We start from the raw sequence: 23,408 nt of genomic DNA on the forward strand, positions 1-23,408 counted from the left end.
GAGAAGCGAAGAAGGACAGGAGACAAGCTTAAACCATTGGCGTATTGACTTGTCAAGTGTCAACCCTGAACACATAGGCGTTTTAGTCGACAGAGTGTGTTTCTGTAAGGGTAAATGTAAATAATTACTTCATCATACGCCCTGTATCTCTTGGCCTGGCAGCTAATTAGCTGTGCTACCTCTGTAGTAAATTATATAAAAGGGAAAATGAGGGAACATTTTAATGTCAAACACTCACTTTAAGTGCAGCGCACAACATACCAGTGATCATAAAAACAGAAATAACACAGGTTTAACACCCAATTTACACAAGTTAATTATTTCAAGTATTATTAAATGTTACAAAGCACTGACTAATATAATGGTGATAGTCATTAAAAAGCCTTTTTCCATATCTTAATTATGATTTTACTGAATGTAAAACTGTTAATAATGGCTGGGGTGTCATTCTGGGTTTGACATATTAAAATCCTAACAGTAACATGTGTCATACTGTACCCTATACAATTTAATAGATGCTAGCTATTTCCTGCAGGAGCAGGATTGCGTCACAAACTAACAATGAAAGGAAAGCAAATACCATCAATATTGCCCTTGGGATTAAATTTGGATTCTGAAAAGAGAAGATGGTCAATGAGGAATGCAACAGAAATTGCTTAAATTTTATTTTTGGTCATGAGAGAGCTAAACTAGCTGCTGCTGAACCTGACACACTGGATGACTGCAAACTATCAACTGACTAGAATTATTTTATTAAAGTAGTGGTAACAGCCTCCTCAGAGTCTTACTCCACCCACATTTCATATTTGAAAAATGCGGCCCAAAGAGGCGTTTCCTGTAAGACCGAGAAGGCGGAGCTACGGCCGTGATTGACATACTGAAATTTGAATACAGATGGCGACGGAGAGCGACACTAGCTCAGAGCAGTCATTCGAGGTGGAGGACTTTTCCCCACCTTCTTCCCCAGAGGATAGGGAGGAGGGCTTATTGGGGGAAGCAAGCGGTCCTGAACCGTATCTTTTTGAGCCACTAGCTCGTGAGTTGTCAGAGGCCCCTGGAGTCGAGCCAGCAGGAGTATCAAGGCATCGAATGGGTCCAGTCTCTGAGTGGTAAGTAGCTTTTAGCCACAGCTAGCTATATTTAGCTTAGCTAAAAGTAATATTGTATGACTGCCTCGACAGGTGCACCTGCGGCCACTGCACATCATTGTCTGCCAGAGAAAATGTGTGCTGCAGAGAAACGCCCAAGGTATAAAAATAAAAGTACCCCACCATGAGAAAAGCATTCTGTAATGTACACATTTGTTACACAATCACTAACATCATACTAATATTGAACTCTTATAGACCTGATATCAGTTGTTCTTTGTCATAGGTAATGCTCAGGTGTCAGCAGGTGGGTGTAACCTCCTGCATAACAGAGCATCCTGGTTTTGAGGCTGTTGCTCTGAATCCCTACGTGTTGCAGGCAGTTTATGGCACCTTTCTGCAACTCTATGGGGAGATGCAGGAGACTACGCTCAACAGGTAAGACAACTGTCAAATTACTTTTTTTATGAATACTTTATAACTCATACCACCTCTTTCTCAGCTGTTACAGACATCTGGCGTACCGGAATGTGGTCAGGTGGTGTTGGGGTTACCTGGGACAGCACGTTCGTGTTGTGATCCCGTCATGCGCTGTCTCCAGAATAAGGCAGGAGTTCCCTGAAGACGGTGCATACAAAGGATTCCTCCCTCCTCTGAACTAATATATTTTTTTTGATTAAATAAATGTTATAATATATATTTCCTGTATTGATTCCTGTCCATAAAAAGCTGCATAAATCACAAAACGGTAAATGCACTTCTTTACACTTTGACATTATTTATATATACACACATATAGCCACATACTTTCAAATGAGCTCTTACAACAGTAAGGTTCTAATTCGGGGTTAATTAATGCTGCTGTAACAAGTGAGTTTACACCCTGTGTGATTAATGAAGTCTATTCTAGAGCAGGTTCAATTAGGTAAAAATGAATGATAATAAATGTGATATATGTATTTATACACATCAAAATATCAATATAATTGTATTTAAAAAGACACAATTGCGCTTTAAAGATAACATTTATTATAGCTACTACTAAGACAATGTTAGATAACAATCTGATCATAACTTTCAAGATTTTTGACAAAACTCTAAACCACAAGCAGAGATTCTGGAGCCATGTGAGGAGAGGTTGGGCCAACAGTGATGTTTCATAGGTTCCTTAGACTGGAGGTAGCTTTCACTGTGATGACAAACGTGGAGATGGATCCCGGGAGCACAGGTTTTTCTGTTACAAGATCAGGAGGCTCTAAGGAAAAAGTAATATTAGTATGACTAGTATGACTTACAAAAGCAAGACTGGTGAGTTTTGCTATGTTACATACGGCCAAGATTTTCAAGTTGTATGGGAGCCACAGAGCAGAAAGGTTGTAGAGATCAATAGACATCTGGGAGGTGGACAGCATGAGTCACGAGTGGATGAGCATAAAGATCCATAATGACGACAGGTAACTCCTCTGTCGTACAGTGGTGTGCAGCCTGGCTGAGGAGGAGAAAAGGAGAAACCACACAGAGTAGAGTACTAACTAATAATTACAATCTCCTGTGTAGCTCACCTGACGTGCACTTTAAAACCTGGACCTGTGCCTGCTCACAGCATCCCGTTTATCTGGTCTTTGGAACTGGGCACAGAGCGGTTCTGGAACCGTAATTTTGTCCGAGTACTCCTGATATGGGAGAAGATCCACCACCACAGAGTCGAACAGCAGGTCCATAAGCTTGTGCACATATACTGGAAAAGGGTTTTCAGTATTACAATAGCTCTCCATGACCATCATTTTGGTTTTATCATACAATATATGACATACATGAGGTTGGATTGGTCTTCAGGGCTCTCACTGTGTAGTCTCCACGTTTGTACTTTGGGTACACTACAGCATATCTCAGCTCACCAGTTGCTGTTGCTGCATGTGAGCGTGCTGCATTTTCATTATAGTGCATTGCAGCAATTTGTAATCTGAAATAATCAAATAAACAAACCATGTAGATTTGAGGCAAAATTCTACATTTCATGCTAAAATTTGAACAATTAGAGGCATTAATTTGAACATTTGTTGTATTCATTACCTAGACAGCATTCCTTTGAAGGAGAAGACTTGACTTTTTGGAGTAAATCTGATGATGAGACTGTGGAAAGCCTCCAAGGTGGATGTGTGGTACTGAGGGCTTATCTTCTCTACGTCCTTCACAAACCGTGGAGCTAACAGAATGGCAGTGAGCTTCTCACATGATGCTGTGCCTACGTAGAAAATGTTAATTACAAAAATTACAATTTGATCAACTTTAGAATGTTGCTATTATTTCCATTGAGAAAAAGTTACCCATAGCTGACATTTTTAGATGACAAATGTATGAAAGAGTGACTAATAGTGCTGTAGACAGGTGTGGTCATTACTTACGGCATTTTAGTACATATTATGTCAATTATGGCTGTTCTGCCTAAAACCATGAGTTGTGTGGCGCACTCGTGTGTTTAAATTTCTGCACAGCATTTTATTCTTAGTAATTAATTGCTGTTGGCCAAATGGTGGTGTGTGACCTTAGCAGCTACATGTGATGTCTGTTACTCACATGCTCAAAAAATATTTCTCCATGTTGAAGGAGGTGAAGACAAATATTCTGTTGTGGGGTGACGTGTTTTAAATGTAAATAAACCAAACAGTAAAGGCTCAGCTGTAATGAGTACATGCTACACTTACTTGGTTTGAGCCACTGTCTTGCCTGTTCTCCATCCAGAGGTGCATGCAGACAGCTAGGGAACAGGGCGTTGTCATGGCTGTGCACATTTTGGATGTGGTTGGCAACTGAAGTCCACTTTGCAACTGCCTCCTGTCCTGAGGAGGAACTGGATGCTGACCAGTAGAGGTGGTTCACCACACTTTGCTTCCACAGTCTCACATCCTGGGTCGTCTTTCTCTTCCCCAGCTCTTCGATTTTCTTACCAATTCCTGGAGAGCCAAATAGACCCACATTTAAAATAGAAAAAAAAATCCTGTAATATTCACTATATACATCCCCAAAGATTACCTTTTCCCATGTGCCAGGGGTCAAAGTAGTGACTGATTTCCTTTTTTTCCTCCCTCAAATACTTCTGCACTCCTGTGTGGCGGTCAGTCACGACTTGCTGCACATCGACCCCCCTCTCCAAAAGTGTGCTCAGACTTCTCACAAATCCCTCCTTCTCCATTCGCACACTATTCCCAACTTCATTGCTCTGAAAATAAACATAATTCTCCATTGATCTGTGAATAATTAACCATTAAATGTTTTGGAATCATCAGGTAATGTTGTACCTGTACAAGTTGGATATCAATAACTTTGTTTCTTTTGAGATCCATCATGGTGTAGCTGCCATATTTGGCTGAGTGTCCTTCAAGAAATGCAAGTTATTACTTAATTTACATTTGATAGCAAAGGAATAAAATAAATAAATTTAAACGTATTCACCAGGTGAATCAGCTCGCATGTCACCACCAAGAGTCACAGGTCCAGATTCAGTAGCCTCCTGGATGATATCAGCTTGCTCTAGCTGCCACTGCCAGCTCACTGTTGGAATTAAGAGCTTTGCCTGATGCCGACAGAATGACTGCTTGGACAGTCCCTGCACATTGAAGGCACCCAGGAACTAAAATATGAAAAGTTACGTCATGAAATGAGAGACGCACAGACCTTATCAAAACTAACCTAAACAGTTTTGGCCTATACCTTAGAAATCTGGCTAAATGATGAGCCTGTGAAAAGGACAGCAGCACAGAGCTGGAGGTTTCCTGCTGGGATGCTGTTCACCATGGGCTGACTGGACCATTCATTGTAGTGCTCACAGCATGAACACCGTTGTGTCACACGGAGCAGTGTGCCGACTGTTGTCGTGTTCACAACACAACGACCGGTACAAACGGGACACCTTCTGAACAGCCCCAGCAACTGTTTCTCATGAACAATGTACTTCTTGTCCTTTTGTGGATGGACCTCAGTGAAAGAGCTGTATAGAACACATACATTTATATATATGGTCATAACTAAAAAATTCTAAAATGTTATAATTTTTTTTTTACCTTGAACAGTTCACTGAGCTTGCACTGTCATTGAGGTGGAAGCTGGGATCAACAACAGACACCTCATATCGTGGTCTTTTCAGGGGTGTGGACGCAGCTCTGGGACTTTGTGGAAGATGAATTTCCGTCACGGTACCTGTGTCACAAGACACACTGCGGCTGGGAGCTCTAAACTGTGTGGCTATGTAAAATACAAAGAAGCAGCACATTTATAAATGTTTAAAATAGCATAAAATCACGTGTAACAATAATCTGTAAAACAAATTAAAACTAGAAGGTAATAATAAAATGTTTACATAGAAGATTATTAAAAATAATTCACCTTTGCTACGTCGATAAGGCTTTACATGAGCCTGGACAAGTGCATTTTTGCAGATTACTAAATCAGTCTGACAGCCAACGTCTTGGGTAGATTTAGCCTGAAACAAAAAATAGAAGCACATTGTTGTTGGAGTTTATAAAGTCATATAATATACAAAAGAAACTGTCCAATATATATATATATATATATATATATATATATATATATATATATATATATATATATATATATATATATATATATATATATATAGGCGCTTTATAACATTCCTAGTGTGTGATCGTTATTATAACGTCAAAGTCAGTCACATATGATGTGAAGAACCTGAAATGCGACCTCCTGAACAGAATTCCTCACAGAACCGGGTTAGGCTTTGGTGTAAAGCTGGATTTCACGCTGTAATGATGTCTGTCAACTAGTGCTGCGTTAGAGCCACTGTTGCTGAATTACCGACTGACACAAAAACAACCCGAATTTTCTCCGAGCCTGACAGAAATAGTCAAGTGGACCTTTTTTGTCGGCCAGGGCTTTGAGAAATGTTCCGATTCGCCGCTGATTCTAACCTTACATCCCGTTCCACATTTTGTGAACTTGACAAATTAGCCCGAAGGCAGTGCAGGCTGATATTAGCTAAATGGAGTGAACCACGTCTCTCAAACTTTGCATTTAGGTAGGAAATTGTCTTTAGAAGATGTTAACTTTTATTTAGCTTACTCACCTCAGACTGGAGCCCGCCATGGTGGGGGAGCAGAGTCGGTGGGCTGCATCTAATTCGTGGAAGAGCCACGGTGGGCACGGCCTCCCTCTTCAAACGGAGACGTGCAGAATAACCCAGTTCAAACTCCATCATGTTGGCGAAGGAATCGCGGGTAAAATGCTGGTTGCAGACTACAGCACCAGGCGGGAGCTGACTGTTTTCCAGTACACCGATTGCGCGCAACCACTGGCGCCTAATTTCTAAGTCCAGTGGAAAGGAGTGCAACCCCACAGAGCCACCACAACCAACTACACTACACCTTTTAACCATACTAACACGATATGGAACACTAAACCTGAATTACTTTCCTAATAAAACTAACAGCTAAACACTAACTAAACTACAATATCTAACAGCCAAGCTAACACTAAATAAGTATGTATAACACTAAAAGCTATGCTAAAGACTAGAATATGCTAATGATATATGCTAACGATATGGAACACTAAACCTGAATTACTTTCCTAATAAAACTAACAGCTAAACACTAACTAAACTACAATATCTAACAGCCAAGCTAACACTAAATAAGTATGTATAACACTAAAAGCTATGCTAAAGACTAGAATATGCTAATGATATATGCTAATGCTGAACTACCGCTAACCGTCCTACACTCGCTTGCAAATCCAACTCCCAACTCGCCACAGGGCGTGGCCGAGACTCTCGTTGCTTTATAACTTTGGCACAAGAGCTGCTACGTAGTACTCTACTGGTTTACGTAGTATCTTACTCTTTAGCCATTGGCTAAAATTTATTCAAAATGTGTCAAATTCTGTGTTTTAAGCTGAAGGTGGCGCATTACTGTGGTTTTTAGGCTGAAAAATTAATTTTTAAAGAAAATGCACCAAAATGCTAAAATAATGAATACACACATTTAAAACACTATTAGACACTCATTTATACAGTTCATCAGCAAAAAAAAGTTAATTTAGACGTTACTTGCTCTTTAAGGAGGATTGTTTTATTGAAAGAACGAGATCACAGATGCAAGAGGCCGTAATGAGATTTCTCTGCAGGGTGGCTGGGCTCTTTCTTAGAGATAGGGTGAGAAGCTTGATCATCCAGGAGGGGCTAGGAGTAGATCTGCTGCTCCTCTATATCGATAAGAGCCAGCTGAGGTGGCTCAGGCATCTGATTAGGGTGCCTCCTGGACACCTCCCTGGTGAGGTTTTCTGGGCACGTCCAACCGGGAGGAGACCTAAAGGTAGACCCAGGACACGATGGAGGGACTATGTCTCTTACCTGGCCAGGGAACACCTTGGGATTCCCCTGGAAGAGCTGGCCCAAGTGGCTGGGTAGAGAGATACTCTGGGCCTCTTGACTTAGGCTGCTGCCCCCGTGTCCCTAATCCGGATAAGCTGGAGAAAATGAATGAATGAATGAATGAATGGATGGATGGATGGATGGATGGATGGATGGATGGATGTGGATGGATGGATGGATGGATGGATGGATGGATTGTGCCAAACACTAAAAATACATCAGCAGCTCAGGAGGCAGAGCGGATTGTCCAGTAATCAAAAGGTTGTAGGTTCAATCCTGGCTTGTGACTTTGGGCAAGACACTTAACCTACCTTGCCTGCTGATGGTGGTTAGAAGATCATTGGTGCCAGGATTTCACAATACAAGTACAGGCCATTTACACACAATTTAATTCCAACTTTAGCCAATCAGCCCACAGAAGAAGGATGTGCTGCTGCAAACATAAAATACCTGCAACCATGCCTGGTGAACCCTGTTTAATAAGCACTGAACTCCTAAATCGATGAGTTACTGTAGGAAGATTATAAAATGCTGCCCTGGTGAGTTCCACACTGAGCTAATAAGTTTAAATTAAAATGCCTGAAGGTAAGAAAATTAACAGCAATGAATCAAGCAGTGTGTGACTGTGGAATTCACTCTTGTAAAGAAATAATTTGTGCTGTCTTAATAACTGCCCTATGTTTGTATCAAATGCTTTCGGTGCACATTTTGGTAGCGTTTTACAATAGGGGTCCTTTTATTGACGTTACTTGCTGCATTGTTAAGAATTAACAAACAAAGGGTCTCTTTTTTTAACGTTACATTATTGTCAACTATTAAGTGTCCTTAAGGTTAAAACAAAGAGCCAACTTAGTAATGCATTTGTAACATCCAGGAATGGTCAATTTTCACCTACAGATTGACCTACATGCCACCGGTAATCTACAGACATGAATCTGCCTCTGTGCATCTCTTAATCTTCCAAGCTGCAGGAAAAGATTCAACACTGCATGTTTACACTCAGATTGTCAACATCATGTTCCCTTCTCAAGGTTCTTATCTGCCAAGTCTGTCTGCTTATCTAGGCTGTCCTGCACAGAATAAAGGACTGAACCGTTATAATAGTAAATAATCATATGACTGAATGAACAATAATGGTTGATGAATAATAATAATGTTTTGATTAATCTGTCCTTAAATTAATAAGGTTGATTATTCTGTGCTTGAATTACTGAAGTTGAAATGAAAATTATTATTACATTAAAAGATTTATATATGATGATCAGTAATGTTTGATATGACAAGGTAATCATGATCTACACTCACACACACGTGCATTCAAGGTTAAGTTAAACGTCATGACACATATGAATTTCTTATCCACAAATCAGAGCTCTTTTATCTGAAGGAGGAGAGTTCTGAGGTTTGTTTGGTAAAACCTTTAATAAAACTAAGGTCGCTTCCTGAGTGATTCAGTTCTAGAGACGGCTAGGGACCGGCCATCCAGCGCAAAAACCTCTTTAACCCAGAGCATCTTTTGACAAGCTGTCAAAGACCTGCTACATGCTGAAGCTGACACAAAGAGTTCCTGCAGAACAATGCTGATACAGTTCTGACTCCCTAAGAGTTCTTCTAGATGCAAACTAGTTCCAACTTGTGCCTGGAAACATCTCTGGACTGGAGAGTCGGTGCTGCAGTTAATCTACTGAACCTCAGTGGCCACAGGTCATCCGACCTTCCTGACCTCCGGATCAACGAAGAGGGCCTCCAAAAAAGGTGAGGTAGACACAGCATGAATTGCGTCTGATGGGGTTTTCATAAGAATAAACTTCATAGTTAATGCAAACAAATTTTTTTTCACACCCAGAACTCAGTTCTTCTAGATACAAGGTTCTGATAAGCACACACCATTCAATCACCATACATCACATCCCATCTATTTAGATTCATCCATCACAGTCGTCTTAGTTAACTTGTCTTGTTTTTCATTTGTTTAGAAAATAAATTTCTTACCTTTATAAACCTGGCTCTGTCTGAATTGATACGAAGTGTGTGTTTGATCCCTGAAAAAGCAAAGAATCCTAGAATCTTCTGATTAAACATTCAAAGACCAAGCAGGTTGATATTATATATTTATATAGAATATCACAGCTTATTGGTCATAAGTAAAGGTAATATATTAAGCTTAAAAGCAACCATATTTAGCCTTGCACATTACATAATATGGTTGCTTTATTCAGTTTACCTATGCTTAGTGATGCACCAAGTAACATTAGTAAAGGCACCCTATTGTAAAGTTTTTCATGAAAAGGGTTTTGCTCTTTTGTTGATCGCCAATGCTTTAACCCTCTCAGACTCAAAATAAGTTTTGATAAAAGGACGAACAACTAAGTCCTTCAGGGGTACTTCTGAGTTAAAAAATGCTCATGAAATACGTATGTGGAGTAACCAGGTAGGTAGGTTTTAACTGTTGCAAATCTGCAACACCTGCCTCCAGTGGGTTAAAAGCATGCATACCCTCTTTTACAAAATCCCATGCAGCATGACTAAAATCTCAAATTCTTATATAGTAGCAATAAAAGTGACATTATAGTTTTTACTGTAAATTCAGTGAGTATTGTCTACGAATACTGTATGTAACACAGTGCTTTATCATCATTTTTAGAACTAAATTTCATTTTCTGCACAGCTACAATGTCTTCCACTAACCCACACCTCCCTTTCGCTGATGTATTTTTAGATGGAAGTGTTACAGAAAATGAAGCTAATGTTAGTTTTGATGAGACACATTTGTTAAGGGCATTATACTTTCTTGTGGTTCTGGGTAATGTTGTGGTTATTAGCCAATAAATAATTTTTAAGCTTTACTTACCATTTGGATTCATCAATAAAATTCGTAAATATGGAAATATTTACCGATTTATTACGTAATTAGGATATCCGTGGATATGCCTCGGGGCACCACCCCTTTTGGGGAAAAATGAATCCAAACCTCTATCAGTCTGTCTAAAGTTCGTAAAATTCTTTTAACGAGCAGCGGTCATATTCTATCCAACACAGACAAATTCACTTGAGACAAAACTTAATTGGCAATAACATTTATTAACTAATATAATCACCTCAGCTCCTCCAAAGCGCTAGCCAATCAATATCAACCAAATGATTTTATCAAACAAACAACAAGCAATGAAACCATGGAATGATAATGTGAAGTAACCATGGACGTAATTTTGGGGGGGGGGGACATGTCCCCCCTACTTTTTTCCAAAGTCAAGTTTTGACCCCTGCATTTTTTACCATCCAAAAACAATATTACGCTATATTAAATTGACACTGGTTGAGCTCTAGGACCAAGCGGAAAAAAACCATTTGTGTTGAAGCCTGTTTCCCATTAGAGCATACTGTAAATATCCCCCCCCCCCCCCCCCCCCCCACACACACACACACACACACACACACTTCTAAAGTGAAAATTACGTCCATGGAAGTAACAATCTAATCAGACCGGTGGGGTGAGATGGTGATGTGATCAAGCAATGGTGAGGCTGCTTGATGATGTAATCAGGCAGAGATAGGCTGATTACCAAACTGGAGGGAGTTTTGAAAACAAAATGGTGGATCCTTTGTTTGGCTGAACAAAGGATCGAACTGTGTGTGTGTGGAATTTAGCTTATCTTCCCAAACACACACAATCAGTGGGTGTGGGACCCTGATCAAATGCGTATTTGACGGTGTGAGCAAACATTCACAGTAAACTTAATCAAAACACTTCAAGTCGCTTCACAAAGATCAAGAAAAAAATACAACAGATCAGTCATAAAGGCAACTTACATATCTAAACAGTCTGTCAGCCTGGCCACAGCATAAACAAACTTAGATATTAAACAATAAAGAAACGGAGCTTACTTCAAGATGGTCCGTTGGCGCTTTTAGTACGGAAGAGAGACCGTCTGTTATTTTAAAGCAGTCACGTGGTCGACCGCTTGCTTTGGACTATTAGAGAAGCGGGAGAGAAAGAGAGAGATAAAAAAAGAAAAAAGCCCTTGAATGAACGAACACAAGGCGTCCCTCTGTGTCCGGGGCTGATTAGATCAGATGGCGTTGGTCCGTTGATCTCAGCAGCTAGGCCTCACGCACACGGCGTCCGGAGCGGTAGGAGCAGAGGCGGGGGTCTCTTTACACCAGATGAACTGGACGGGAAGAGAAAGAGTTCTGCTCTGCGCCTCGGCTTTATAGACTCGTCCAGCGGCAGTCTCTGTAGGGGCCGGTATCCACCGGGGCGTGTCAGACTTGGCGTCACTTGATGACGCCATCAAGCTGCTGCCAGCTGCAGAGGATCATGGGACATGGAGTCCCTGCTGGCGCTGATACTAACATGCTTTATTGTCTACGCTTCAGGGCGTAGATGGCACAGTCCTTTGGAGAAAATACTGCGTAGTAATTTTCTCATGAGGGTAGGACCCCAACAGTAATCATACACCTTTCATTATAAACATCATTGCAGTGTGAAGAATCTGGATTATTAAAGGCGGGTGTACAATGAGTGATTTTTGGCCAATTTAGAGACAATTTTCTACTTATGTAACAATCTTTGAGGTCTTTCCAAGTTTTATGTCATGTGTCATACAAGAAGTCATTAACATCTCAAAACAAGCTCTCCATTGGCAATCTTATGATGCGTTCGGATGAAAATCATACATGTTTGAAATTTTGCTCGATCATCATGAGGGTATCGCTGTTGGAGCAGCGCCAAGACCCGCATGTTCCAGATCGCTCACGCATCTGCCCAGCCTCTTTTTCTGTTTATACTTTTCTCCACACACAGTGGAATGGGTGGTCAAGAAATTGTGTTTGACAAATGATGATAATGATGATAAATGATAAATAGTATATGTATAGCACCTTTCTGAGTCAGAGGACTCCAAAGCGCTTTGCGCTACAGTGAATCAGGCAAAGAGATCATGTGCAAGGTCATGATGACTGACATGACTGCGGGAGCCTGGGTTCACATCAGCTACCCACTAATTATGGTGCAAATGCCTTACCCCTGAGCCACCGCCACCCCTGTTGCTGGTTAATACCAGGTAAAAACGGATCCACAGAACTCAAACACACATGCTAGTCATTCTTCTTCTACCTCCCCATAAACCACCCCATAAATCCTTGTGTGTCCTACAATTATGAAGAGCCTCAAGGACAACAGAATCTAACAGTGCAACAGGCTCCTCCTCCACATATATCGAAGGTCCACCGTGTTGCATAAAAATGACTATTAATACCACATTTTTAGGTCTGACATGTTGCTACCACACATACGGTATGAGCAGTTGGGTCACATCCAAGCACTGGGACAACATGATTCGCAAGCTTTGCCCTGCGACAAAGTCGTACAGCTTGAGACTTAATACAATAAGTGAAAAACTCAATGTGTGCCTGGTTCTAAAATAAAAAGGCTTATTTAATTAAATGTAGACATGATTTAACAATGGGAAACCTTGTTTTGCACTTTGCTTGGAGCTACATGGATCTGTCTCACATTCACTGCACATGCTGCCATCATGCTTCAGGCATTATTTAACATAATCACATAGTCACATAATCAGTGACTGCAGCAGAGCATCATCTAATTGGCTAAAAATATCAACAATAACAACACATTTTGTGACATCATTAAAAAAACACAATTTTCTTGTGTTGCAACCGTTATTCAATCAATAAAACACAACAGATATCAAAACTGTAAAAAGATAACCTTATTTTTATTTAGAAGGAAGATATTTTATCTTTCCTGCAGCTCATAAGCTCAGTTTTCTGCTCATAAAGACCATACACGCTGATAGTTATGCATTCATGTCTGCAAGATGACAAAAAATTCCTTAGAGCTGATTACTGTTTTGCCACATTTTAAGCCAATAGATATATATATATATATATATATATATATATATATATATATATAATATATATATATATATATATATATATATATATATATATATATATATATATATATATATATATATATATATATATATATATATATATATATATAGTGAGACAGAAGTTCCAAAAAGTGTTTCACAGTTTGGAGGTAGAAAATGGTTAGACCCTGAGAATCTGTGTGTCTGATAGATCATCATAGCTTCAGGCACACATGCATTCACTCTCACTCACACACAGACACACACATAAATAGGACAGAAAATATGAGCCATGAGATAGACCTGGGGAAAGATATTAGCTGAATTCGTCCACCCCCTCCTTGTCTAATCAAATATGATGAGGTCAAATAAAGGCAGTCTGCAGCTCAGGCAACGGACTGCTGAAGCAACCACTTTTTAACGGCTAATGTAACGTGTGGAAGTGAGGGAGCTGGAAACACAGAAGAGGGAAAGCTAAACAGGTTGTTAGTGAGAAGAAGAATTACTGAAACATTGATGCATATGGAGAGAGAGAGGGAGAGAGAAAGAGAGAGAGAGAGAGAGAGAGAGACGCAATGACGGTATGAGAAGAAATACTGTAAAAAAGGGAGAAGGAAGGAAGGATGCAAGCAATGAGTGAGAGCAGAGTAATCTTAAAAGTGCAGGGTACAACTTGCAATCTGCCATTCTGTCTGATCTCAGCCATCCAATGAGTTAAAGCCGAGAAAGCTCAGAGATGTTGCATGGATATTAAGCTAGATTCAGCATTCACCCACTCTCCTCATCTGCCTCATCACTCTCTCCCTTCCTAGCCACATTTAAGCAAGTGCTTTGCACATCAATAACATATTAAATGTCATTTAGATTCAGGTTTGCTTCATTACATGATGCAGAATAAAGAAATAAACTCCAGAAAAGGAGGATAATGGTGCTGAATGACCAATAAAAGATACTAGATGTTTATTAATCTTCAAAGTATCTTTATTTATTTGTCAGAAAACACAAGCATTGAAAAGAAACACAAGTTTTCATAAAATGTAGAAAAGAATATGCTCCCATCAGATTCTGACTTTATAAATATTTCATTATTGCATCAAGTGATTGGTGTGTGGATGGATTTCATCCCTTTTCAAGTGCACGTTCTCCAGTCCAATGCCGTTTCTCTTGCAGTCTAAATCAAACTGTTGAGAACTGAGTGAGGTTTTGATTGTACTGTCGGTTTTTCCTACTAGACAGAAGGAAAAGAGTCTAAAATCATGCATTCCTCTTTTCATTTCAGCTGGCTGGGCAGGCATGTTTGAGTGACAGCGACTGGTAGGCTGTCAGACACAAAGAGACGGAGCCAACAAACTTCAGCCGTAACAGCACAAAGAGGAAAGTCAAACTTGTATCTAACTGGATAGCTCAGGGATCACTGACAGCTTCTGTCAATTCTTTGCTCCCTGAGCTGCTGTGGTCGGATACTGGAGTTTGACCAGAAACTGTATGTGGATATATAAATCTGTATATAAACCTTTGAATCTGCATTATTTTCAAACTACCTGTTTTGATTTCAACAGAAATGGAAAAAAGAATCCTCAAACGTAGGCCCAATTCCAATACTCGCACTTCCACCCTTGCATCCTTCTATTGCGCGTTCCCGGCCAGGAGTGTGAGGGCATAGGGTGTCCCGATTTTCTGGTGCAGAAGTTAACCACGCCTGTTTTGCACCCTTGTTCTGCACTTCACCCAAGTCTGCATCAAAACACACTTTGGCCAATGGTATCACCCACACCCTGCTGCTGCATGGGAAATTTGAGAACAAGGTGGAACATTGGCTCAAGTGCCTTGTCTGAAAATATGTATTTTCAAATGAAAGATGTTTATCTTAAGACGATTAATGATATTTATTCATGTTCTGAATGTTTTAAAATAAATGTGAAAAGCAACGGATTTTAATTATGACTTGCAGATGAGGAAGAAAAGCAGGTGATCCAAGGCACTCTGATGATTTCATTTTATTGAGAAAGAAAAAGCAGACGCATTATGGCCTGAAGAAGGTCATACGTGACCGAAACCGCATTTTCATGCTCATCAGAGTGCCTTGGATCACCTGTTTTCTTCCTCATCCTCATCTAATAATCTAATATATCCTGTAGAGAACCTGAGATTCCGTAAATCCTCTAATACAGGCCCGGGCCTTTATTTGAATCAAGCTCATCAAGCTCCGGGCCTTTATTGGAAGGAGGGCCAGAATTAGAGGCAGGCCTCTATTTCTATTTGAGCAAAATGAACTATTGGTTCGCTGGAGTTTTTGACAATTAAAATTGCTTCCACATTTTCAAAGTTAAACACATTTCTTTTAACAACGGTAGTTTCTGCTTCAGCCCTCTCCCCCCTCCCCTGCGCAGCGGCCGCAAACTCACTGATGCGCCTGCAGCCTCTCGGAGTTCCTGCTGCTCTAAACATTAAAATAATCATTTCATTTTCTGTTCCTCACTTCTGATTACCTTCAATGGTGTCTGTTTGTTGCAACCACCAGGTACAAAAACTAACTTGTTTTTATTTGACTATTTTTCTGTCCTGTCTGCTTATTATCTTCCTGCATCTCCTCTCAATCCTAAAGAAAAACTGCTACCTGGGTACATATATATTCACCTTATGAGTTACCTTTGAACTGCAGTTCTAAAAGATCTACCAACCGCAAAAACAGAGGAGTGCTCGCTGCTTGGCGGCTGCATCAGTGATCGGTGCGTCGGAGGACAAGGTGATGTGCCCCGCTCCACAGCAGCGAAGCGCATCAGGCGCAAATAAAAGACAGAAAACATAAAAGGAAATGAGCCGACATGAACGATCGCATGTTAAATTAGTTTTTGAGGTGGCGACACCTGATTTGATAATGTTACTGTGGCCGTGCTCAAGACGCAGATCTACCGACTGCAAAAACAGCGGAGTGCTCACTGCTTGGCGGCCGCATCAGTGATCGGTGCGCCGGAGGACAAGGTGATGCGCCCCGTTCCACAGCAGCGAAACGCATCAGGCGCAAATAAAAGACAGAAAACATTAAAGGAAATGAGCCGACATGAACGATCGCGTGTCAGTACCGACGCTCTGGCACAGCGCGTTGCCCCCCCCCCATCCCCTACACCCCCCCCACCCCCCCAGCGCAGGAGCTTGTCACCTGCTGACAGCAGGCTGCTGTCTTTTCCGTGGACTGCATCTTGCCGGTCATTATCACGTGACAGCGACTAGTCGATGACAGGCATAAAAAGTCACTATAGTGAAGTCGACTAGTTCATACAACCCCTATTGCTCCCCAGAGTGTTCGGCAGCATAATCAGCACGTTCTCTTTGAACTTGATATCAAAATTTTGCCTCCTCTTCGTCTCCGCACGGTTAAATTTACCCTCGCGGTCTATCACTGGCAAATCAAAAGTGAGACGGATGACACAACCGCCCCCCGTACTTGCTTGTTACCACATTCCACCTGACCACAATAAAATATCGGCCATTATTCACCTCCGCCGACTCCGACACCGGCCAAAATATGATACCCGGCCGTTAATTGAATACAGGCCAATATTAGAGGATTTACGGTATATATTTTTCTATTTAATTATCCCGCAGACGCGCTCACTCCCATCTGTTTTTGATTCAATTAATTTAAATTTTGTCAAATAATTGTTTGCTTGAAAGTTGTTAGTAAGGACTTTTTTAAAAAAAAGAAGCCCAAACAGTGACCGGCATCCCAGCATGCATTGTGGTTGATGACGCAATGCTCCCTGTCTGAATTCGGCACACTTGTGCACTTGTGTGCACTACACACTTGAAGCCTTTCTGTGCTCCTCCTCTTCTACACTTCACAGAAGTGTGTAGGATGCAGTGCGAGAATTGAGATTGGGCCTTGAATCTAGTTACACAGCTGACGGTGATGTCATTATTACACACCCAGGTATTTAGGATAAGGAGTAGGGTTGTCACGGTATGAAAATTTAACCTCACGGTAATTGTGACCAAAATTATCACGGTTTTCGGTATTATCGCGGTATTTTTTAAACGGTGTTGCATATGTTCAGAAAGCATTGATAGTTCTGTTCTACACAAACTGAAATAGTTTTGAAAAGGTTTAACAGTGTTTATTAAACCTAAAATAACACAAAGCCTTAGCAAAAGTGCAACTTTTCACAAGTAAAGGAACAAATAGCTTCTTTTTCTGGAACGTGTTACAGTAGTCAGTGCAGGTTTAAATTATACAAATCCAAACATTCAAAACATAAACAATATGTAAACAAATCAAAGAAACACCACTTGTTTTCTCATATACTTGTTTTCTTCATTATCAAAATGAAAATCTAAAACTCCAGTCCACACTTGACTTGAGCACTGTACAAGTTAGCCACTTTAAACAAATTACTAAAATAACTACTACACTATGTAATCAAATCCAAATGTTCAAGTATGGCATTGAATAAGTAAACAAATCAATGACAAGGAACTAATTGTATATTTCTCTTCATCATCAACAAATAAGATGCTTCATCCAGCAACAGGGTGTCCATGACACGGTTTAAATGCTGGCAGAGGGCACTGCGGCTGCAGTATATAGTGACTCGTTGCATTCTCCCTCAACCAAAAGTCCTCACGTCATGCATTTAAGCTAAAATGCTAATGTTAACTTACCTTGCACTGGCTCTAGAGACGTGGGTGATGGTCACGCAGATGTGCCATTAGATTCGAAGTGTTGCTGCCTTTTGCAGACACTTGTTTCCTGCACGTTCTGCAAACGGGATAGCCGTCTTCTATTAACTGTCCCTCAGCATTTTTCAGAAATCCAAAATATGCCCATACTTCCGATTTAGTCTTCTTTGAGGGCTGATGGATGTCCTGGGCGCTGCCGTCTCCTCCTTCGGCCATTATTTCAGCTTCAAAGTTTTGGTGCCGTTGCAAACTAAAAAGTGCGTGTGCGCGCCGCGGGAACTTCAGCTGAAGCGACGGTGGCTGGTAAGGGTCACCGCGCCGAAACCGCGGCCACGGTAAACCCACCGAGATAATTTAGTTTTTTTAAAACTGGACGGTTATTTTTATTGTCAACTTTTTTACCGGGGTTTACCGCTATACCGGTTACCGTGACAACCCTAATAAGGAGCAACATCTTGTACCAGAAATAGAGACTGCATTGTTAGTTTGACTTCAGCTGCAGGTTAAATCCTACATTCTCACCTAATGTGGCTGACAAATGAATTGCTCCAAGTGGAGCAATATTGCTGATTAACACTCGGGCAGCAGACCTAGACATACTTAAGAATGGTACATGTCAGCTTTTTATGAATTAGAAACTTGTATTATAGGATTGTAATGTTGATTTAATGTTTTTATATATGTATGCAGTGTTCCTGGTGCAGCACAAGGTACAAAGTGAAAGAAAAAAAAGAAAGGAAACAACAAATAAAAGTTTATGCACCCACCAAGGCTCTCCATCTTCTTTATTAGGGCAGCTATACCAGATGCAACTGAAAGAACAACATGTGAATAAAATTAGAACAGGCACATTATTTTAACAGCTATTTTATAAATAATGAGTGTATTTAACATAAATATCAAGGAAGGACACAGCTTATTGCTCCCTTTCTTTTAAATGTCAGTACTAGTGACCAAATGGGTACAATTGAATAGAGGACATGAACCATAATATATTTTTTGTTTGTTTATTTATGATAATTTTTTTATATATAAAGAAATAAACAGTGTGTGATCTCATCACTACACATGAAGATTCTATAAAGTGTTTAATCTTCCCACTTCATCAAAGAATCAGGAAGTGCCATTAAAGCTTATAAGTGAGAGGTCATCTTCAATTCATGCAAGTCTGACTTATCAGGAGAGACAGATACACCTAGGATGGAAAAGTCATTAAGAGGTCACTTACACTGATTTATTTTTAAGCTGAAGACAATTTGCCAGGGGTTGTGGCACTTCAATTATAGACATGCATCTCATAGGCACATGAAAAAGACTCATTTTCAATAAGTTCAATGCACTAAATGCATTTGCTCTATCCTAGAGATCTAAAAATGGGCTTCATCAAACCTGTAGCAAGTGTCTGAAAAGGTTCACATCAGATACAGTGTTTTTTAACATTGCTGCACTTCTTGGTGAGTTCATGTTTCGTGAAAAGTGTAATAATTAAGTGTGTTAGTGACATAGTCCATGGGCAAAAAAACAGCAATTGATTTGGTGTTCTGTTGGTTGTTCTGCTGCCTCTGGAGACCGACAGACCAGCCACGCCCTGTAGGCCTCCTTATTCAGCCTGATGGCTCCCCGAACCTCTGGTGTCCACCAGCGGGTACGGGGGTTGCCACCACGACTGGCACTGGCCACCTTGCGACCACAGCTAGCAACAGCCGCCTCAACAATCGCAGAGTGGAACAAGGCCCACTCAGAGTCAATGTCCCCCACTGCTCTCGGGACGCAGTCAAAGCTCTGCCGGAGGTGGGAGTTGAAGACCGTCTTGACAGGTTCTCCCAGCAGACCCTCACTATGCATTTGGGTCTTCCAGGTCTACGCGGCACCTTCCCCTGCCATCTGATCCAACTCACCACCAGGTGGTGATCAGTTGACAGCTTCGCTCCTCTCTTCACTCGGGTGTCAATCAATCAAAGCTTTATTTATAAAGCGCCTTCCGCAACCCTGTCAGGATGCCCAAAGCGCTGAACATGGTACAGTTGTAAGTAATTATACTGAATAAATCAACAATAAAAGAAATTCAAATTACAAAATACAAAATACAAAATGGAAATAACAAAATAGATTAAACATTCCGGTAAAATACAAATGTGTGAAACACAATTGGATTGAGTGGATGGATTGAGTGTATCAATGAAAACTGTGGAATGGATTCAACATAATAGAGGGCCATAATCAAGCATGTTCTGGAAACGCCAAGCGGAGGAGGTGTGTTTTTAGGTGATTCTTAAAGACTGGCAGAGAAGGGGACAGCCTAACTGAGGGTGGCAACTGGTTCCAGAGTAACGGTGCTAGGACTGAGAAAGCCCGGTCCCCACGGGTACGACACCTAGACCGAGGGACAGCGAGCAGGCCTTGGTCAGAGGAGCGCAGAGCGCGTGATGGGGAATGTCTGTTTAGGAGTGTGGCCAGATAGGGGGGAGCACCACCCTGGAAGAAATGATAAACAAAGACGAGTATTTTGAATTGTGAGCGATAGGAAATCGGAAGCCAGTGCAGGGAGGCCAGAACTGGACTGATGTGGTCCCGTTTCCTGGTCCCAGTCAGGAACCTGGCAGCGCTGTTCTGCACAACCTATAGGCGACGCAGTGTTGACTGACACAACCCTGCATATAGAGAGTTGTAGTAATCAAGCCTAGAAATTACAAAGGCATGCAGTACCAGCTCCAGGTGGGCTCTCGACAGCATATGCTTGATTTTAGCAAGGCGTCTCAGGTGAAAGAAACTGGACCGGATCACAGAATTGATGTGAGCATCAAATTTAAGTCCTACATCAAGTTTCACCCCCAAACTGGTAACAACTGGTTTTGAGTATGGAGAAAGAGGGCCAAGATCAGCATAACGATCCACATTCCTGCTGTTGGGGTGAAAAACAATGAGCTCTGTCTTTCCCTCATTCAGATGTAGATAGTTGGACATTAGCCAAGACTTCACCTCATTAACACAGGAGACAAAGGACTGAATAGAGTGACCTTTCTCCTGACACAATGGAGAGTAAATCTGGCAATCGTCAGCATACAGATGGAATGATAGGCCATGTTTACGAAAGATTGACCCCAGAGGTAGCAGATAAATGGCAAACAAAAGTGGACCAAGGATCGACCCCTGCGGGACCCCCCACGGGAGCCCCTCCCAAGAAGAAAAAACATCACCCAGTTTAACACAAAATGTCCTGTTTTGGAGATACGATGTAAACCAGTCCAGAGCAGACCCTTTGATCCCAACCCATCGTTCCAAGCGATCGAGTAGAATCGCGTGGTCAACTGTGTCGAAGGCTGCTGTCAGGTCTAATAACAACAGCAGCACAGATGTTCCCTGATCTAGTGATAGATAGATGTCATTTAGGACCCTCAGTAGAGCAGACTCTGTGCTATGGCCAGACCTGAACCCTGATTGGAAAACCTCAAACAGATCAGAGTCAGCTAAATGTGAGACCAGCTGCTGATAAACGACTTTCTCAAGCAGTTTAGATGTAAAGGGCAGGGTAGAGATAGGCCTGTAATTTTCGATCACAGAGACATCAGCACCAGGTTTCTTCAGGGTCGGCCGAATAACTGCTGCTTTCAAAGCAGCTGGGACAACACCTGTGCTGAGGCTCCCATTGATAATCTGACCAAGTGAAGGGCCAAGGCACGGAAAGGCAGCCTTCCAGAGACGAGGTGGTAGAACATCAAGTGGAGAGCCAGATGGCTTCTGCCTCGCAACAAGCTTACTCAGCTCAGAGTATGAAACTGTATTGAGGGAGCTCAGGGTGGGTGGTAATGGAGGAACTGGAACCGGGTCAACAGAGTTACCAGAAATGATTGCTCTAATGCCCGACACTTTATCAACAAAGAATTTGTGAAAAGCTTCAGAGTTTCCAGCAGCTGTAGGAGACATGGTGCTAGGCTCCTGATACACCAGAACTGAGTTTAGCGTTTTGAAGAGAATCTTATGATTATTGGAGTTTGTCTCAATGATGTCTGCAAAATAGGCCATTCTGGCGGCCCTCACTGCATCCTGATAAGCAACCAGAGATGCTCTGAACAACTCACGCGAGACCTGTAGGCCATCCTTTTTCCACTTTCTCTCCGAGGATCTACACGCCCGCCTACAAGCCCGTGTGACATCAGAGAGCCGTGGCTGCCTCCTAGGCTGAGACTTGCAAAGCTTGAGAGGGGCAACCACGTCCAGGACCTGATTACAAAGTACATCAAAGTGTTGTGAATAGTGATCAACGTTAGATGGATCAGGGTTAAAGGTCTCTAACCTTACAGACATACAGTCCACAAACTTTGAAATTGTTTCTGCATCCAGGGCTCTGAACCTAGTAGCTGGAGCTTCACACACAGGGACAGGACATGGCAACGTAACATCACAGAGTATTGGAGAGTGGTCAGAGAACACAGGAGGCAAAGTCACAAGGTTCATGATGGGTAGACCATAAGAGATAACCAGGTCCAGGGTGTGACCCCTGGCATGAGTTGGGGATGATACCCATTGAGTTAGATTGAATGACTCTAGCAAATTAAAAAAACCTTTAGCAAGCACATTATCAGGACAGCAGATATGGATGTTAAAATCACCAAAAAATAGGACATAATCATATTTTAGGATGCAGTCTGCCACAAGATCACAGAAATCATTAAGGAAGTTAGAGTCAGTCTTTGGAGGCCGATAAATAATCACAACGAGCAGGCGGGGGGAGATGCACAGTTCAAATAAGCACAGTTCAAAGGAAGAAAATGACATGGTGGGTGTAAGCTGTTTACAAGGAAAGCTGGATTTAAAAACAACAACCAGCCCTCCACCTCTGCCCCGTGACCTGGGGAAATTAAAACACGAGCAGCCAGGTGGTATGAGCTCGAGTAGGAAACTTGTGTCGCCAAACGGGGATCCAGGACTCACAGATGCAGAGAAAACCCAGGTCATGCTGAATAAAAAAGTCACGAAGAATAAAAGTTTTGTTCAGCACAGACCTGGCATTGACCAAACCAAACCGGGTCTGCAGCGGGGCTGCAGCACAGAGATCGCGCACGGACCCAGTCCCCTCTAACTCTGTGCCCGTAACCGAGCGCAGATTCTCCCAGCAAACCCCAGTCTGGCGTGATCTTCGAGCCGATCGGCCGTGGCGCGGTGCCGATACACCATCAGAGCCGGCCGAGTTCCCTGGGCAGGGCGCCGAGTAATCCAGGAGACATCTCGGAACCATCGGGTCAGAAGCTGGGCCGGATCGGGCCAGCCGCTTGTTCAGGGATCCAGGCCGACGTCTCACGCGCCGGCTACCTCTCTTTCCTCGTCTTCTCCGATGCT

The 23,408-nt window shown here is 41.8% G+C and overlaps 2 protein-coding genes across 2 annotated transcripts; one reads left to right on the forward strand and one right to left on the reverse strand.

Moving 5' to 3' along the window:
- Positions 1-745: 745 nt before the first annotated feature.
- LOC139063378 (P2X purinoceptor 7-like) lies at positions 746-1,781 on the forward strand. The gene is made up of 4 exons (XM_070545116.1): positions 746-1,109; positions 1,182-1,248; positions 1,375-1,526; positions 1,591-1,781. The coding sequence occupies exons 1-4, from the start codon at positions 895-897 to the stop codon at positions 1,748-1,750; spliced, it is 594 nt and encodes a 197-aa protein (XP_070401217.1). The 5' UTR covers positions 746-894; the 3' UTR covers positions 1,751-1,781.
- An 881-nt stretch (positions 1,782-2,662) lies between these two features.
- LOC139063377 (uncharacterized) lies at positions 2,663-7,189 on the reverse strand. The gene is made up of 11 exons (XM_070545115.1): positions 6,190-7,189; positions 5,472-5,568; positions 5,150-5,330; positions 4,800-5,076; positions 4,542-4,719; positions 4,388-4,464; positions 4,122-4,308; positions 3,794-4,042; positions 3,162-3,333; positions 2,903-3,051; positions 2,663-2,826 (listed from the first exon to the last, which is right to left on the reverse strand). The coding sequence occupies exons 1-11, from the start codon at positions 6,496-6,498 to the stop codon at positions 2,663-2,665; spliced, it is 2,040 nt and encodes a 679-aa protein (XP_070401216.1). The 5' UTR covers positions 6,499-7,189.
- Positions 7,190-23,408: the final 16,219 nt, after the last annotated feature.

Source organism: Nothobranchius furzeri, chromosome 15 (assembly GCF_043380555.1).
Source record: "Nothobranchius furzeri strain GRZ-AD chromosome 15, NfurGRZ-RIMD1, whole genome shotgun sequence".
Classification (NCBI taxonomy): domain Eukaryota; kingdom Metazoa; phylum Chordata; class Actinopteri; order Cyprinodontiformes; family Nothobranchiidae; genus Nothobranchius; species Nothobranchius furzeri.

Bases quoted from the DNA above. Each gene is read 5' to 3' on its own strand.
- LOC139063378 (XM_070545116.1), top strand. From the start codon at position 895: ATGGCGACGGAGAGCGACACTAGCTCAGAGCAGTCATTCGAGGTGGAG. The intron at 1,249-1,374 runs GTATAAAAATAA...TCTTTGTCATAG, and splicing joins GCTGCAGAGAAACGCCCAAG to GTAATGCTCAGGTGTCAGCA. The intron at 1,527-1,590 runs GTAAGACAACTG...CCTCTTTCTCAG, and splicing joins CAGGAGACTACGCTCAACAG to CTGTTACAGACATCTGGCGT.
- LOC139063377 (XM_070545115.1), bottom strand. From the start codon at position 6,498: ATGGTTAAAAGGTGTAGTGTAGTTGGTTGTGGTGGCTCTGTGGGGTTG. The intron at 4,465-4,541 runs GTGAATACGTTT...CATTTCTTGAAG, and splicing joins CATGCGAGCTGATTCACCTG to GACACTCAGCCAAATATGGC. The intron at 3,052-3,161 runs GTAATGAATACA...TGATTATTTCAG, and splicing joins TTCAAAGGAATGCTGTCTAG to ATTACAAATTGCTGCAATGC.